This window comes from Acanthopagrus latus, chromosome 24 (genome assembly GCF_904848185.1).
Source record: "Acanthopagrus latus isolate v.2019 chromosome 24, fAcaLat1.1, whole genome shotgun sequence".
Taxonomy (NCBI): Eukaryota; Metazoa; Chordata; class Actinopteri; order Spariformes; family Sparidae; genus Acanthopagrus; species Acanthopagrus latus.
Window position 1 is genome coordinate 168,718 of NC_051062.1, and position 14,541 is coordinate 183,258.

A 14,541-nucleotide genomic window follows, 5' to 3' on the forward strand; every position below is an offset into this window, starting at 1 on the left:
GCCCTGCAGTGTCATACTTTGCCTTTAGTGTCCCATTACACTGCAGTTCAATTAGCTCCATCTGCATCTGTACAGGTGCAGTTTCCACATCGACGGCAAATGGGTTGCGAAGCAGCTCGAAGTTATTTTTTTGTGCTTCAAAGTCACCAAAGCGCCGTGCGAACTCAGTGCGCAGTGCGCTCAGTTTATCAGCAAAGTGCGCATTTGGGAACGCTGCTGTGCCGACTTGGTTCATCATTACTTGGCAACGGGGAAAGTGAGGCAAGTTGCACTGGTGCATTTGTGTCTCCCACAAGAGCAGCTTCACTTGAAATGCCTTCACCGCATCATACATGTCAGTGATCATGCGGTCACGTCCCTGGAGCTGCAGGTTTAAGACGTTGAGATGAGCTGTTATGTCAGCCAGAAACGCCAATTCACATTTCCATTTTTCATCCCGCAAAACTGTGGAGTCTTTTCCTTTACTGTCCATGAACTGACAGATTTCTTAATGAGCTCGAAAACTCTGTTGAGAACTTTTGCCCGACTCAGCCAGCGTACCTCTGTATGATAAGGAATGTCGGCAAAATCCGAATCTATTTCGCGCAGAAAAGATTGAAATTGCCGGTGATTTAATCCCTTGGCTCGGATAAAGTTTATGGTCTGCGTTACAGTGTTCATCACATGCTCCATTTTTAGGACTTTACCACACAGCGATTCTTGGTGAATAATGCAGTGATATGCGGTTAACTCACCAACACAGTTCTCCTCCTGCATCTTTACTCGCATCCTTCCCACTAGTCCACTTTTTTCACCACACATTGCCGGTGCTCCATCCGTAGTAAGTCCAACAAGTTTGTCCCAGGGCAATTTCATGTCGGTTACACTTTGACACACGTTTTCAAAAATGTCTTTTCCCGTTGCTGTTCCATGCATCGATTTAATGTCCAATATTTCTTCTGTAACGTGCAAATTAGAGTCCACTCCACGGAGGAAGATCGCCAGCTGTGCAGTGTCCGTCATGTCTGTGCTTTCATCCACAGCAAGAGAGTATGCAACAAAGTCTCTGCTTTTTTCACTCAACTGTGTTCTCAAATCAGTGGCAATCTCACAAACCCGATCAGCAACCGTATTTCTACTCAGGCTTACATTTGCGAACATCTGCTTTTTGTCTGGACACAAGACGTCGCACACCTTCATCATGCAGCTCTTCAGAAACTCTCCCTCGGAAAATGGTCGGCCTGATTTGGCGATCTCCTCTGCCACTATAAAACTTGCTTTCACAGCAGCTTCACTTTGGGATTTTGCTCTGGTGAAAAACATCTGCTGGATCTTCATATTCTTCTTTAACTCTTCGACTTTCTGCATCTTCTGCTCTGCATTCAGGTTTTTTAGCTTATCCTGATGTTTTGTCTCGTAGTGCCGTTTTACATTATATTCCTTAATTACGGCCACATTAGCTCCACAAAGAAGACACACGGGTTTACCGGCAATGTCAGTAAACATATACTCAGCCTCCCATCGGTTTTGAAAGGCTCTGTTTTCAGAGTCAACTTTTCTCTTGGCCATTGTGAGGGATTAGCATCCGCGAAACCCATAGCAACAGAAACGTCACCCTGCTTCCCTCCGTCCAGCCTTCGTGTAACGTAGAAAAATTCCCCCCAAAAAAAATCAACGATAAAAGCTCATCCCTGGGCGTCATGTCTCCGCTTCCCGACACTGAAGACTTAGTTGTTTGTCAGTATTATACTGTATAGTTTTAAAAGTGGCTGCGCTCGTCAGGCTCCCGCGTCAACAGTTGACGCGGGAACGTTTCCAGGAAGTCTTGCGGCGGCAAGGCAGCTGAAGCGCTGCATTATGGGATCTGTAGTTTGAGAGTTATCAGCGTTTCATATAGCCGGGCCATTATAGTAGATTAATAAAATGATTTCACGGGCCGGATATAATTGTACACCGGGCCGGATGTGGCCCGCGGGTCGTGAGTTTGACACATATGGCCTAGACTTTATGACACATGCTCATTAAGTCATGTCAAAGTATAATCTTAAGTTTCATGTCATTTGGACACACCGTTGTGGAGATATCTAACACTTCCTGTTTGGCAGGAAATCGGCAGGAAGTTGTTATTTAATAACGTGAGTATTGTTTGGCCTATCAAAATTCTTTTAATAACTTTTTGTTCGAAGGGTCCACAGATGCTGTGTGCCAAGTTTCGTGCAAATCGGTGAAATCGCCTGGGACGAGTTCGAAAAAGTAGGTTTTCGCTATTTTGCGACGTAGCGAAAAAAAACGGTAGGCGGAAATGGGTGTGGCCTATACCACGAGACTCAGCCCACTTCACTGAACGCGTGGATATAAGTTTTTTGAATATGCGACAAAGTATGTGGGAGTTATTAGCCAAAACGCACTGTGCTTAATAACAGCGCCACCTAGTGGTGGAAATTCAGGACGACAATAGTTTATAAAATTTTTCGCCAGGTGGGACTTATATTCCAAGTTTGGTGAGTTTTGGGGTATGTTCAGGCAGTCAAAAATGCAATCATTTCGTCCGAAGAAAAAAAATAAAATAAATAAATTTTAAAAAAAAAATAATAATCACATGAAAAACAATAGGGTCCTCGCAGGGGTTCCCTGCTCGGGCCCTAATAAAGAATCGCTTCAAAAACAATAGGGTCCTTGCAGGTTCCCTGCTCGGGCCCTAATAAAGAATCCCTTCAAATACAATAGGGTCCTCGCAGGGGTTCCCTGCTCGGGCCCTAATAAAGAATCGCTTCAAAAACAATAGGGTCCTTGCAGGTTCCCTGCTCGGGCCCTAATAAAGAATCGCTTCAAAAACAATAGGGTCCTTGCAGGTTCCCTGCTCGGGCCCTAATAAAGAATCGCTTCAAAAACAATAGGGTCCTTGCAGGTTCCCTGCTCGGGCCCTAATAAAGAATCACTTCAAAAACAATAGGGTCCTCGCAGGTTCCCTGCTCGGGCCCTAATAAATAAATAAATAAAGAATCACTTCAAAAACAATAGGGTCCTCGCAGGTTCCCTGCTCGGGCCCTAATAATATTAAGAGGAATATCGGGTGGTGGTCAGCCTTTAACATGGACTTTGAGACACGAATTGAGGTAATAAAAATGAAGGTGGTACTGAGACTGTTATACCTTTTCCAATCCATCCCACAGATCATTCCAGAAACACAATTCAGATACTGGGACAAACTGATATCTAGATTTATCTGGGCGGGAAAGAGACCAAGGGTCAGGTATAAGACACTTCAACTACCAAAAGAAAAGGGAGGGCTGTCCTTGCCTAATCTGAAACAATATGCCTTTTATGCCGCTCAAGTAAAGTTCCTGGTTTGTACATGCTGCCCACTATATCAGGAAAGATGGAAAGACACAGGCCAAGATGGAAAGCTTCCAGATTCAGGCATTATTAGGAGACATAGCAAACAACTTTGTTCAACAAAGCAAAAACTAAATTATCAAACAAACACTGGTTATCTGAAGCAAGATGGTAAAAGAATACAATATGGAGGGAGACATTAAATTATTAATTTGGCCTGCTCCGGATCCCAGACTCAAACCAGGAATCAGTGATGCTGGATTCAGACGATGGTGGGACAGGGGCATTCCAGCGGTTTGCACATTAACCCAGCTCTTGAAAAAGTTTTGGAGAGTTACAAAGAGAATTTGGACTACAAAACAAAGACTTCTGCCGATACCTGCAAATAAGAGATTACTATGATAAAAGAATTAAACAAACACTGTCCAGAGAGGGCAATACAATGATAGATACTCTGACTGAAGCCTATAAAAAGAAGAACAGAAAAATGATTTCTAAAATCTATCAAGGTCTTCAGAGGAGGACTGGCATTCTATGTGGTGTGCACAGCTTTCATCTACAAGTTCAAAGAAGTGGAGAATATTCGGCTGGAAAAATCTGATTAAATTTTTCATTACACCCCTTATAAAAAGCAAGTTCTCTCAATCACAAGAACAGTGCTGGAGGCAGTGTGGACACATGAACCCAGACCATTTCCATATATTTTGCATATTCCCAAATATTAAAACAATGTAATGTATGAATTTGGGGAAGATCTTGGGATACACATTTCCTAACAATGTAGTGGTCCTCTATTTGTTTGTCTTAAATGAGAATGTGATTATTAGAAAAGACTGATATCTTCTGATATCTAAAATACTGATGATTGTCTGTAAAAAGGCTAGAATGAAGTGCTGGTATAAAAATGAGTCCCCAAGCCTTAACCAATGGATGGACAGAGTGAAGTAAATTTATCTAATGGAAAATATGACTTTCTTTTGGAGTTCTAGAGGAGCGACCTTTTCCAAGAAATGGGGGAAATGTTGCTTCAAGTGCAGTGAGATAGTTGACCATGTTGAGTGTGACAAAAATAAATATATAAATAAAATTAATAAGATAAACGAAAGTAGTAAGAACTGACGTATAAAGACACTAAACCTTTGAACCCCCCCATCAACCTATAGTAGGTCTATAAAATAAAGTGTTCACCAAATATGGTAGTAGCAGCTCTGCATATAATTAAAATAAATTAGAGAGTACAGAATATATATAAATCTAACTTAACAGAAGTTGTATTAAACTACAGTGCACCTATATTGTCCATATCAATCCTTCTGTAGTTACCTATACTCCTCGGCAGAGTTTGAGAGGAAGTTCTCTGCTTCTTCTGGTGTGGACTATCTTCCCGATGTGGAAAACCCCTATTTTACAAGGGCATAGGGTGAAGCCCCGAAAAGTTCCAGCTTCAATTAACTTTTTCCTCACTGCATTGAATGAGCTCCGCACCTTCATGGTTTCCAGTGATAAATCTTGAGCAAAGAAGATTTTGTGACCATCGTGAGTGAACAAGCGCTGTTTGGATATGTTGAAGACAAACTTGCGGTCTTGAAATCGCAAGAAAACGAATGATTACAGCTCTGTTCCGATCCGGTCGTGGTCTTGCTAGAGTGTGGTGCGCTCTCTCCAAGGCGAACGACTTGGCGGTGTCGAGCCCCTGCCAGACCGGCAACATATGCTGGATGAAATCAATCATGGGCTATGTCTTCTCAGCGTTTTCGGGGAGCCCTACCAGTCTTAAGTTCTTTCTCCGGGCACGGTTTTCTAGGTCTTCTGTCTTAGACTCTTAGGGCCCCTGGGGCTAATTAGCCTAAATAGCCTCAACTACTCAACCAAAGCTATGTAATCCTTGTAATTCTGTTCTATGATGTAATTCTCTTTGAGCCTCTAATTCCCTTTTATTTAGATTTTTTTTTTATCAAGCTTTTAAACAAATTGAACTAGATCCTTTTCATTGACCAGACACTGGGAATATTCCCCCAATTCAATTATTCTGTTTATGTACAGTTATTTTCCTGCTGTTTTTGTGTAATACGTAATATCATATATCTGTGTTTATTTGTTTCCTATGTAAATAGCACCCTATTGAATTGCATTTATATATTTTTTCATTATATGTGGTAGCATTTGTGCATTGCATTGTGTTTTGTAGGTCACAGTCTGAAGACAGTGACGTGGATTGGGAGCCTGAAAGTGAGGCAGTCAGACGCCCAACCCCCTCTCCTGCTGAAGGTAGTCATCAGAAGTGCCAACGATCCTCTTCTGCATCCACCAGTGCTACCTCCCCCGCTGCGTACATACAGTATTAGTATATTGAAAGATAATAAAATCCTTGTTTGAAATTCACTTCAGTATGTCATTTTTGTATAATGGTTACTATTCTGTAGTGTCTTGTCGCATGACAATATTTCAATATGGCCACCTAGAAGCATGTGGAAACCCCTCCGACCACTCATCAAATGAATGTGTGAAAAAATTATGTTTTGAATCATGGAGGAATGCTTTATAGTCACCAAAACGCTTCAGTAATGTTTCCAGTGTCACAGAAGTGAGTAAAAGCATTTGGAACATTTTGGCCACTTGGAGACGTTTTGTGGTTCGTGGATGCCAGTGACACCACAAACTAAAATCTCCATAACTCCCATAAGGTTAGGCCTAGAAGTCTAAAATTTCATCCAGGTGTAGTTGACAAGATGTAGAAGGTATGTGGTATATTGCCATATGGCTTACATAAAGCACATCCGAGTTATTGTTATTCAAAGATGACCTATTTTTTTCAAAGAAAAAAAAAAATGTTTAAGAGCCATTTTTGAACTGATGTCATTTAGGTTGTGTGTATGGTGCATGCTAGGTAGAGATATTCTTGTTATCTTTTATTGCTTGCTTTTACTGTGCTGGGACCTGAGTTCATGTTTCGTTCCATCATGTGCAAACGTGAACTGAATGACAATAAACAAAACTTTGAATCTTTTGAGCCCTCCATCTTAAAATGGATCATTCTAGCTTCATAATTACATTAAGTAACTAACAATGAGTGATAAACAGGTCATTCAATGACTGAAATCTGTTTTTTGTTTTGGGCGACAGTCAGATCTGGCTTTGCATTCGTCTTACAAATAATGCACAGGTTTGGGTACCTGCGGGTGACCTACACAATTTGGATGAAACGGGTGAAAAATAATGTACTGTATCCGACACGGGTGCAGATCAGGTGGTACACCTGGAGAGCTCGGGTCAGGTTTTGCGATTGCCATTTTCAAGGCGTCACGTGCAAAAAACCCAAAAAAAAGTAAGTAAGAACTAATTTATTTGTATGGTTGTTGTAACATTAAAATGGAAATTAAGTATCTAAAATGGAAAAGTATGAGTAATAAAGGGCAGACCTGGATGCCAGTAGGTCGACACATGGCCTGTCCAAGGATGCTAAAAATGGTGTCCTTGTCTTCTTCACTTGTGGTTGCTGGCAGCAGCTCCTCTATCTCCGTCTTCTCCCCAGGAAGAAGAGGCAATCCTTCCCCTTGACTGGAGAAGAAAAATATCAAAGAAATACTCTACATTACATCTACGTTATTGCTGTTCATAGGGTTGATAGGCCTGGAAATACATTACCACTGAGTTAAATAAAACACCCCTCTGACAACAAAAGAAACCCTAAGCATCAAGTGAGGAAGAAATGTCTGAAAGAAAGTCTGAATCTAAATGTTTTCTCTCCTTTCTACTCATGGAATAAGTGGGAAAACAGATTTGGCAGTATAATTTTTCTGTCCAACTTTTATGTGCAGCTTTAGCACAGCAGTACAGGACTGTATCGTCAGCATAACGATGAGCATAACAATTTGTTATAGAGGATGTCACATTGTTAATATAGATTGTGAATAAGCCAGGACTGAACCTTGCAGAACCCTTTAGACAATGATAAAAACATGTAATGATCATAACCCACAGTTACACATTGTCGTCTATGAGATAGGTAATTCACAAAACAATTAGAGGGAATTACAATAGAAGCCAAGATCACTTAACCTCCATATGAGCAAAGCATGGTCAACAGTATGAAAAGCTTGTGTTAGATCCACAAAGAGGGCAACACAGTATTTCCCTTTGTCAACAGCAGATTTGATATAATTAGTAACTGAGGTGACAGCAGTAACAGTACTATGCTAGCTCTGAAACCAGACCTATACAAGTTGGACACTACATTGTGTTTGGCAATACTGACCTGAATGTCACGTTCCTTAGTATTCATGAGTTTCAAATGTAGTCCTACACCTGCCATGTTGGGGACGAACACAAGGTGTTTCAATTTGAGTTGTGTTTCTGATTGGTGTAGAACTAATTAATTAGTTTGAAACACCTGTGGGTCCCCAACATGGCAGGTGTAGGACTACATTTGAAACTCATGAATAACTATCTATTGTTACTTGTTGGGCTTGAATTTGCCATGTTATGATTTCAGCATATTTTTTGAGAATGCTGCACCTTTGAGGTTAATCTGGAGAATATTCTTATATTCTGGTTGTTTTGGTTTGTTGCAATAATAATAAACATACATTGCAGAAAACAAGCATATTTGTGCACAGCCATGTTGATGAAAGTATTAGAAACTTGAAAAATATCCCTTTCAGCACATAGACCAGAGTTGGACACTTTTCTGCTGGACAAGTAAGGGCCGCTGCTTGATGTATGTTTCATTATATTTTTTAACTTCAAGACTAAGGTGGCAGTGGTTACAGTAATACTCGCAACAGCGCATATCGCCACACGATGTTGCAGTCAAGCTATGTAGCTTGTTAGCTTGCTTCAGAATGGCAGCATGGCAATTACCTGATAACTCCATCTACCGCGATGTGAAGAATATTGCTTCTTACTCAGGTTACTACAGTGACTTGCCATCAGGCACTCGTCATTGTAATTTAGTTGTTTTGGTCAGAAATAGAACAACCTGGCTTATTTCCTTGTTGTTATTTTGAATAAGCCATCTTGGTTATCTGGCTTCCTTTGTTACCATGGTTACAAGCCTGCCAGTGCACGGCAGGCTCCTCTGTGGGGAGGGGCTTTGAAGCTGCAGTGCAGCAGAGAGGAAGAAGGACTGACCTGGGAGCTGTGCTCATTTGAATTTTCTGGCCAAGTCCACTTTTTTCTCACAACTCCAAACTGCAGCTTTAATGAATTGACAGCCCTAGTGATAAGATCATCCATCCATCTGACAGGTGTGGCACATCTATGGGCTGATCTAACAGCATGACTCTTGCACAGGTGTACCTTGTGGCAGTTATAACTATAGGAGGTTGTGCTCTGTTGTACATTCTCATTCAGAGTATCCTAAACATGCTAAATGACTTAGTGATACCCTGATAAATAGGCCATGCAAGAACTGAGATTCTTTCAACTTCCAGGAATTGTGTAAGGATCCTACAACGTGAGGTGATGGCAGCAGGAGAATGGCACAACAGTGGGTCTCAGGTCTGTGCATTCAAATTGGACACAATTAAATGCTGTGTTCATTGTTTGTATCTTATGTGTGCCCATTCTATAGACACACTACCACCATGGAGCTCTTTGTTCACAATGTTAACAAGCGTTCACCCACACCACATCATGCTGGATGGATCATAATTCCATCCATGTTTCCCTCAGTTACATCTTTTTCCCTAATGAGGAGGCACGAAGAGATGCAAGGAAACCATGCTAATGAGCAGGCTTCAGTCATTTTAAGATACTCTTCAAACTGGCAGAATTATCCAATAAAAAATATGATAAATACCCATTCTGATCATTATGGGAAAAAAATGATCATGGTCATTTTTTTAACCACATTGCCCAGCCCTACTGTTTAATCAGCATCTTGTTATGCCACACCTGTTTGGAGTACAGATTATATTGGCAAAAAGGAAGTGCTCATTAACACTGATTTTAATAAAAGAAAAACAGTTTGATATATTTTACTAGGTCCACTAACCTTGCATTATCCACTACCTTCCTTCCCCAGCGGTAAGCCCAGCTGGCAAGGGAGGCCCAAGACTTTGCCATCTCTGGAGCCAGGCTGGTGGAGAGCTGGTATAGTTGGCCCAACACAAAGTCTGGTTCCCCAACGCCCACACTCACTAGAATGGGAAATGTAGTTAAAATGTAGCTAGAATAAAATTGACAAGTCTACCATACTTTCTGACAAAAAACAAAACAAAAAGAGCCATAAATGGTTTAGCTATGGTAAACCTAACTGGTAATTATGAATGCTTTAAAGCAGAGGTCTCAAACTGCACCGTCATAAGCAATTAAAATTAAAGCTGCAAGCAGCGTTGAACGGGCCCTCGCAGTCCATGCACCTTGGGGCATGCTGCCGTCAGGGCTTCCACACGCAACGACTTGCGATGAAGAAGCTGTTCTTTTATAATTTGGTGGCCTGCTCCCGCTGGTATTAAGTAATGTATGCTGAAGTCAGAAAAAGTGTGTACTGCTGCATGATTCCCGGGACAAAGACTGAATTGATGGTCCAAATCTCGAGCTGGCTGACGAAAATGTCCACATGAGGCATAATGCAATGAAATAGTTTAAGGAAGAAGCTCAAAGTATCATCGTCCAGTAGCCGCACAAACCCTCAAGCTTCCCGCAGAGTGGCAGGCTCAAACTCCCCTAATGGTTTCAAAACACTGGATGATGTCACATTCGTGCTCAAACAGTGTTCACAGCACAGAGATGGAAGTTCCATCTTACTGTGCTTGCTCTTGGGAGTCTGTGTGCCACCACTCTATCAATCACACTGGTTCTCTTTGGAGATCTTGAAAAAAATCCAGAGAATCCAGCCAGATCAGAGAAGAATTGATTAACTAATGGGGTGTGTTGCATGATGAAAGCTCAAAAGTAAGAGGGCTGAAAGAGCTTTAAAAGGTCAACAGTTTTGAAAAAAATGTCATGGTTATCACCAAAATATTTATATATTGAGTCACAGGCGGAAATCTGTGATGTAATTTTTTATTTCTGGAGAGTGAAAAATGACGGCAGCAGAGCGAGAGACAAAACAAATACTGTCTGCTCTCCTCCAGAAACCTAGGCTCAAAATTAACATCACGGTTTATGGGGGAGCTGCTGGAGTGCTTGTGGCTCTAGGACTTCTACAGCCAAAAGTGTAAGTCCTATATCTGAAATAGGAGCTGCAAGCCGAAAGCCAACAAGATGTCCTACATTTCTATGTATATAGTGTCTATGTGAAGTAAAAGATGTGGGATCCAAATCAAGCTGAAGTGAATTTTTCTCCAGTTCGTCCAGCTGTTCTACACTCGATGAAGCGATGATGTCACACCAAAAATCCTTAAAACTAAAACTGTGATGATTCGAAAAGCGTAAAAGATTTTTAAAAACTGAATACATGCCCAACAGTGCAAGGTCTTCTGACTCTTTAAAGGTGGAATGGTATCTGTAGCTCAAAGCATGAAGCACAAGAAGAGGTTGAAAGTGGATGAGTTTTGAAGAGGATTTTAAGATTTTACCATTTACTTTCCATTCAAACTAATTAGACTGCGACCAGATCGCCACCTATTGGCCAATTTGCGCCAAATTTTACACAAAGCCTCATCAGTCCATGGAAGACAATTATGAACATTTACGTGATAATCAGACAGTATTTTGTTAAGATGTGCAAGTTCAACACAATATGCAGGAATTTGTTGTTTTAAATTTTGGGCGTTTTATGGACTATCAGAATTCTTTTGATAACTTTTTGTCAGGAGGGTCCATAGATGCTTCACGCAAAGTTTAGTGCCAATTGGTCAAATTGCCTAGGAGGAGTTCGAAAAAGTAGGTTTTGCATTTGTCGCGATTTTGCGTATGGAAAGTTAGCTCGAAAGTGCGCGTAGCCTACACCAAATTATTATTAATTAATTAATTAATTAATTAATGTGTGACACATTATGTGTGAGTTATGGGCCAAAAATGCTTTCACCTGGAAAATAGTGCCACCTGCTGGTCATTTTTGGTGTGTAAGTTGCAGGGGCTAGTCTATACCACCCCTATGAATTTCATTTCCATAAGTGTTATGGTGTGGGCACAGGGCCAAATACAAAATTAAACTGGCACCAGAGCACCACCTAGTGGCCGATTGATAAGTCCTTTGCCAGATATCCTCAAGAGGGCAGTGGCAATGATTATACCAAGTTTCGTGTCAATCCGCCCAACCAATGTGGAGATATAAACTATTTCAATTTAAAGAGCGCCAACTTGTGGTCATCGCCTAAACTTCTGGACACATCTTCAGGAACTCATATCAAAGTATTATCTTAAGTTTCATGTCATTTGGACACACCATTGTGGAGATATGCGACACTTCCTGTTTGGAAGGAAATCTGCAGGAAGTTGTTATTTAATAACTTTAGTATTGTTTGGCCTATCAAAATTCTTTCGATAACTTTTTGTCAAGAGGGTCCACAGATGCTGTGCGCCAAGTTTCGTGCAAATCGGTGAAATCGCCTGGGAGGAATTCAAAAAAGTAGGTTTTCGATATTTTGCAAGGTAGGCGGAAATGGGCGTGGCCTATACCACAAGACTCAGCACAATTCACTGAACGCGTGGATATACGGTTTTTGAATGTGCAACAAAGTATATGGGAGTTATTAGCCAAAACGCACTTTCCTTAATAACAGTGCCACCTAGTGGTGGAAATTCAGGACGACAATAGAATATAAAATTTTTTGCCAGGTGTGACTTATATTCCAAGTTTGGTGAGTTTTGGGGTATTTTCAGGCAGTGAAAAATGCAATCATTTTGTCCGAAGGAAAAAAACAACAACAATCCTTTCAAAAACAATAGAGTCCTTGCAGGTTCCCTGCTCGGGCCCTAATAAAGAATCCTTTGAAAAACAATAGGGCCCTGGCAGGTTCCCTGCTCGGGCCCTAATAACACATAAATCTATGGTGCTTTCATGTAGTACTTATAGCAATGAAGTGGCCCTCCTACATGATGATAATACCAGCAGTTCCCTCAATCCAATTCGAGTTTGAGACCCCCGCTTTAAACTTTGTTTACTATGAAAATTTTACCATCAATGTGTGTGTTTAACTAGATGAGCGTGTGCTATTAATATTACCTGAGGTCTCAGCAATGATGTGGGGAATGCTCTGTTCCTCCAGGGGAAGCTCCAGCAGAGCAGAGATATTCCGGCTCAGAGGTGACATGCTGCCAATTGCATTGGATGAATTTCCTGCTCCTGACTTCTTTATCACCTAGACCAAAACATCACCCATACTTATACAATTGTGTTTCTTCACCCTGAACTGTTCCACAACTTATTGCACACATGGCGTGATGTTGTAAAACGCAAAGCAATTTTCATATAATATATTTAGAGCTGTGTAAAGAAAATCACAGTTAAGCATTTTTTACTTTACCAACGAAAAAAACAAGTGCCGACAAGCATATTGTACTAATAAAGACCTCAATAACATCATGTTATCAGGTTTATATTACAAAACATTAAAAGTCAATACAAAGTAAATGGAACAGCTGTAATGATAGGTCAGCATGCCTGTTTAAGCTGAGGTGTCATGTCCTTCCAGTCAGCCAAGAACCATTTGCAGAGTGTCAGCAGAGAGCGGCAGGCAGCCCCTTCATTCTTCCCCACATGGCAGTAGGACAGAGCAGCCCTACTCAGCATCTCCATGGCTGTCATGGACTGGCCTTTGGACAGAGACACTGCTTAGAGGAACACCTAAGACTAAGCCCTGAGCAACAACACACTGCTGAAAGACAGTAGTTCATAGATTAACAAACTGAGGATGTTTCAGTTGAGATCAGTCAGCAAAAATGTTGTGATCCCTGCGCCTGTTCAAGAGCTCGGGAATGCTTTTTGTCAAAGTTCTGCATCATAACATTCACTATGAGTGCTGAAGAATGCAGGTTCTGTGAGTTAGTTTCAGATTTATTTTCCATTTGATGTCTCACAATGATCAGACATTACACTGTTCTAAGCATTGTGGCTGGATTTTAAAGCTGATCTTGCAAGATATGATGGAGATTATCAGGTTTGCACAACTTTTGAATGTCTCTTGTTACCCACCTCCATTTCTCAGGACTTTGGCTTTTTCTATTTGTAGCTCTGGTCCCCATTTCTCCCCAAGAGTGCCCTCGAGGGTCAGACACCTGAAAGCCTGGCTCATCTCATCCTGCTGCTCCTTCTCTGGTGTGTCATCACTGCACAAGCTGAGCAGGCGGGATGCCAAGGCAATGTTGCCTTTTTTCCGGGCAAATTTCACAGCAGTCAGACAAAGCTCCACTAGGTGGCCGTCTACAGAAGACGAGTAACCTGAACAAGAATGCATATGATGAAATCTTATGAGTTTCGCGAAGACAAAAGATTTCTTCAAGAACCCTCTGTCAGTCTTTTTTAGATACATATGTTATTTTACTGTTTACCCTCAACTTATTAGCAGCATCTCTTTATCGGTGAACCAAGCTGACTTTTATTGTGAAGAACTCACACAGCAGGCAATGTGCAGTTGGCACACAGCAAACATATATGAATATTTGGCTCTATTTGGTCAGGTGATCCATCTTCAATATTGCGAGGGGGAATAGCACAAACCAAAACACATCAAAAACATCATCAACATAAACAATATTATAAACAGTATTTGGACTTCCGGTCTAGTGGGCGACATGATGGCAGCATAGGGGAACAGGTTCCCAGCAGCAACAATCAAGATAATTGGATAAAACTTGGATTTATTAAAAGAAATGTCAAGGCAGGATTAGTTACAGCAGGTGACTGACTACACCCATCAGAAAGGGGAAGAAAAGTCACACATAAAATAAAAGTAATGACAAAAAGAAATTCAACGGCTGCAAGCTAGTAGCATTAGCAATATGGAGACCAGTATGCAGCCAGGTGATGACTGGGGGCCCAATCCGTGATGGTACCTGGACTTAATATTGAAAGAGCTACGAGAAGTCAGGAAGGACTCCAGTTAGCAACTAAATGGCATATGACAGGATACTGGCAGAATCTACGAAGAGTAGAAGAAGCGGAAGAATGAATCAGCGCATAAGAGACCCAAATCCAGTCATTGGAGAATGTTTTGTTGGAGCTGGTGAAGCTTCAGATACAAACAGAGGCAAAATTGAAAGAAAAAGATTTGCTGTTGAAAGGCCCATCTTCTACAGCTCTAAATATAGAGAGAGTGCATTGGCCTTTGAATTTCA

The 14,541-nt window shown here is 41.2% G+C and overlaps 1 protein-coding gene across 2 annotated transcripts in view; it reads right to left on the reverse strand.

Moving 5' to 3' along the window:
* smg1 (SMG1 nonsense mediated mRNA decay associated PI3K related kinase) overlaps window positions 1-14,541 on the reverse strand; it is a 134,809-nt gene that overhangs the window by 57,940 nt on the left and 62,328 nt on the right. For both annotated transcript variants that reach the window (XM_037091662.1, XM_037091661.1), the window contains exons 29-33: window positions 13,400-13,645; window positions 12,869-13,020; window positions 12,431-12,566; window positions 9,311-9,455; window positions 6,735-6,873 (exon numbers count right to left, since the gene is read on the reverse strand). In XM_037091662.1, coding sequence (XP_036947557.1) covers window positions 6,735-6,873; window positions 9,311-9,455; window positions 12,431-12,566; window positions 12,869-13,020; window positions 13,400-13,645 — 818 coding nt within the window. The remainder of the gene's footprint in view (window positions 1-6,734; window positions 6,874-9,310; window positions 9,456-12,430; window positions 12,567-12,868; window positions 13,021-13,399; window positions 13,646-14,541) is intronic.